This window comes from Sinocyclocheilus anshuiensis, unplaced genomic scaffold, assembly GCF_001515605.1.
Source record: "Sinocyclocheilus anshuiensis isolate Anshui unplaced genomic scaffold, SAMN03320099.WGS_v1.1 scaffold1975, whole genome shotgun sequence".
Classification (NCBI taxonomy): domain Eukaryota; kingdom Metazoa; phylum Chordata; class Actinopteri; order Cypriniformes; family Cyprinidae; genus Sinocyclocheilus; species Sinocyclocheilus anshuiensis.
In genome coordinates, this window is record NW_015549690.1 from 99,228 (window position 1) to 103,072 (window position 3,845).

The 3,845-nt window shown below is 35.0% G+C and overlaps 1 protein-coding gene across 1 annotated transcript in view; it reads right to left on the reverse strand.

Moving 5' to 3' along the window:
- Nucleotides 1-2,270, reverse strand: part of LOC107660462 (glutamine synthetase-like) — a 3,485-nt gene extending 1,215 nt beyond the window's left edge. The window contains exons 1-5 of the mRNA XM_016449766.1: nucleotides 2,117-2,270; nucleotides 1,361-1,544; nucleotides 1,081-1,242; nucleotides 826-972; nucleotides 614-741 (exon numbers count right to left, since the gene is read on the reverse strand). Coding sequence (XP_016305252.1) covers nucleotides 614-741; nucleotides 826-972; nucleotides 1,081-1,242; nucleotides 1,361-1,526 — 603 coding nt within the window. The 5' untranslated portion in view covers nucleotides 1,527-1,544; nucleotides 2,117-2,270. The remainder of the gene's footprint in view (nucleotides 1-613; nucleotides 742-825; nucleotides 973-1,080; nucleotides 1,243-1,360; nucleotides 1,545-2,116) is intronic.
- Between the last annotated feature and the right edge of the window lie 1,575 nt (nucleotides 2,271-3,845).

Here is a 3,845-nt window from a genome sequence, read left to right on the forward strand (position 1 = left end):
GCATTATATATATATATATACATATATATATATATATATATATATATATATATATATATATATATATCTATCTCTATATATATCTATATATACACATCTATATCTATCTATCTATCTATCTATCTATCTATATCTATCTCTCTATATATCTATATCTATCTATATCTATATATCTATCTATATCTATCTATCTATATCTATCTATCTATATCTATCTATCTATCTATATCTATCTATCTATATCTATCTATCTCTCTATATATCTATATCTATCTCTCTATATATCTATATCTATCTATCTCTCTATTTATCTATATCTATCTCTATCTATCAATCTATCTATCTCTATATATCTATATCTATCTCTATATATCTATATATATCTATCTATCTCTATATATATCTATATATCTCTATCTATCTATCTATCTATCTATGTATATCTATATATCTATCTCTATATATCTACATATCTATATCTATCTATATCTATCTATCTATCTATCTATCTATCTATGCACACACACAATTTAAATTAAACTGATTCCTTAGAAGCATAAAACGTGTTGCTTATTATCTGTTACCCCAGTAGGAAGACTTTAGAAGCTTTTACCTGTGCAGGCATGACTTCAGCATTGGTGCCACAGATTTTTACTCCAGCATACAGACAGGCTTTATAATGGGCTTCTACAACATCTCGTCCATAGGCCTTATCAGCTCCCACGCCACAGTAGTATGGACCTAAATCAAACAAATCCTATTAAATTTCCTTAAACACAAGTTTTAAAGCCACTTAAAAACCTCGTATACATAGGTGACATCTACCTTGAGGTCCAGGGAAGCCATTGGAGGGCCAACCAAATGGATGACCATCTGTGCCGAGAAGAGTGTATTCTTGTTCCATTCCAAACCAAGGATGCTGGTTCAGCACCATATCCATGATCTTTTTACACATCTGGCGAAGGTTGGTTTCTTAAGAAGAAACACACAATTTTTTTTTTTTTTAAATGCAATGTTTAATGTGGCATCACCTGGATAATAATCATCTGATATCGATTGTGGTATTTTACATCTACTCACCTGCAGGTTTGTGGTTGTATTTGAGGACTTCACAAAGAACCAGTTTGTTGGGGTCCTTCCTGAAAGGGTCTCTGAACATGGCTTGTGGGATCAAGTACATGTCACTGTTGGACCCCTCTGACTGATATGTGCTGGAGCCATCAAAATTCCATTCAGGAAGATCTACAGAGACGCAGAAGAAAAAAACAACTCAGTTTTGCAACAGTGATGGTGGTTCGGTTAACAACTTTGCGTTATTTAAAATGAAAGCCAGATATGATAACTTGAACATAATAACTACCTTCAATGGTCTTCGGTTCTGAATCTAGAGTCCTGGTCTTGCATCTCAATCCCTCTCCGGTACCATCAATCCAGATGTACATAACCTGAACCTGGTCTCCCTGAGGGAGGTCCATATACTGCGGTTTCACAGCTTTGCTCAGTTTGGAACTGGCTGAAGTGGCCATGATGGTGCTATATCAAACCTATCAGAAGACAGCGTTGTAAATACACATATCAAACCATTTAGGAAAAAACAAACAACACACAATCTAACTCAAGCTGACAGAGCTCAAGGACTCAAGGAAACCCCTATTATCAGAAACAAACGTGGCCGGTAGAGCCGCTCAGGTCCATTACGCAATAACTCAATGGAAGTAACAAGAGCGAGCGTCTCACGATCAATTTACTGAAGTTAATATGGTCATTGTGTACGAATTTAACGAAATCAAAGTCATTACCACGGACCACACAACATAACGTTCAGAGGGAGCTCAGAAAACCGTGGTGTAAACACTTCAAGTAGGCCATTTAAATGCTAGGCATAATGCAATATACTGATGCAACATATTGCCGAGATGACATCAAAAGTGAAATACACAGCGGTTCCGCACAACACTTTATTAAATCGTAGAGTCCTCGATTTTAACTTAATAAACATGAAATCACTCATTTAAACCCTTCAGATTAAAACAAGCCATTTAAACCTCGTTTAATCATAACATGCACTGCTGCCACTACAAACGCAAATGTTTTGCTCAATCATTAAGATACATACCTATCAACGAAAATAAATAGTCACTATACGAGCGCCAGTGTTTCCAGAGGGTTTTAGAAAAGAATCCTGTCTGTTTGTCTCTCATCGTCCTAACAAACAGCTTTTGCTTTGGCCGAACTTTTAAAGCGGGGTGCATATCCCTCCGCTCCTGATTGGATGGAGTAAAACCATAAGTAAAACGTGATTTGAGCATGGCTAGGTGACGTTGTGTTAAAGGGGCATTTCATTGGACACCATTGAAAATATGCTGTTCACCCGCACGCATTTCAGGAAGGATTGAGTCTTTGTTAGACAAAGAACGTCAAATGGTCTGTTGGTGTAAATAATTTTACATAATCTTTTAATAATGAGTTGAACATAAACGTCTGTGTACTGACCAAGACACGGTTTTATTTTATAGCTGCTGCCAGTAAAACGACTATCGAATTCAAGAAAAACAGGCGAAAACAACTATTGATCACGCCCCCTAGTAGTGTTGTGGAATCAGCACGATGTGTGCAACTCAAAGTTTTGTACGAGAAATTGACTTGTCTTCAGAAATCCACAATAAATTGTGTAAAATACACAGATCGACATAAATGAATGAATGAATGAATGAAATAACCCTTCTCTGGTTTGAGTGAACTGACAGGTTCACAATGAATGAATATTGTCCCGTTTCAGGGAAATTCATCTTGGACAAGCATGGCCTGGCCAATCAATGCACAACATAAAGCTCACATAAAACTCACACAAACTCAAATTAAAACTATAACAGCTGTGGGAGCTGTCACACAAACACACACACACACACACACACACACACACACACACACACACACACACACACAGCTCAAACAAGTCAATAGTGTCAATATACAGCTCAAGTCAGTTCAGTACTGATTCAGTTCAGTTGCATAACTGTAAAATTCATCAGTTGTACATACATACTGTATATACAGTGTATATATGCAAATGAATGTGCGAGTGCTGTTACAAACTCATGTGCACTCCACTGCACTCTGAACAAGACACACAAGTGTTTTACATTTTTCACATATGTGTGTAGTTTGGTGTGTATGTGGCTAATTATTTTATGCTTGTGTGTACAGTTACTATGCAAAAATAAATTTTTTTTAGAAGAGTTAAAATAGTTTTGAATTAAATGTTTGCTTTTGCAAGATATGTGTGACGTTTTGCGTGTTGTGTGTTGTGTGTAGAGTTTTGAGAAAGGGAGCTTTAGTTTCAAATTAAAAAAAAACTAAATAATACTGGTTAAACAAAGCCTTGTGTGAAATGTTGAAATGGTAGTAATCCCCTCTTGCATCTGGATGCAACTGGAAAAAAGAGAATCATTATTACATATAATTATATAATAGTGTAAATTATTTGAAACTGTATTCTAAATTGCATGACTGCTTAAAATGTGTAAAATGAAGACATTGCATATAAAGAGGAAAAAATATATATAATTTTAGTGTTGTTTGCCGTTTTTTCTTGAGGATTGAAGCAATTATTAGTTACTGATATACTGACCAAAAAGTTTTGATTAAGTGTACTTAGTATACACATTGCCTTATTGCTTTGTTTAATTTTATAGTAATATATTTTGGGGTAGGATCTTCAAATTGAGTAAAGATTCAGTTACATAGGAAATAACCCTGGACCTACCTCCCACCTGGAGTTAATTTACATGTCCATATATATATATATATATATATATATATATATATCTCTCTATGTGTATTGT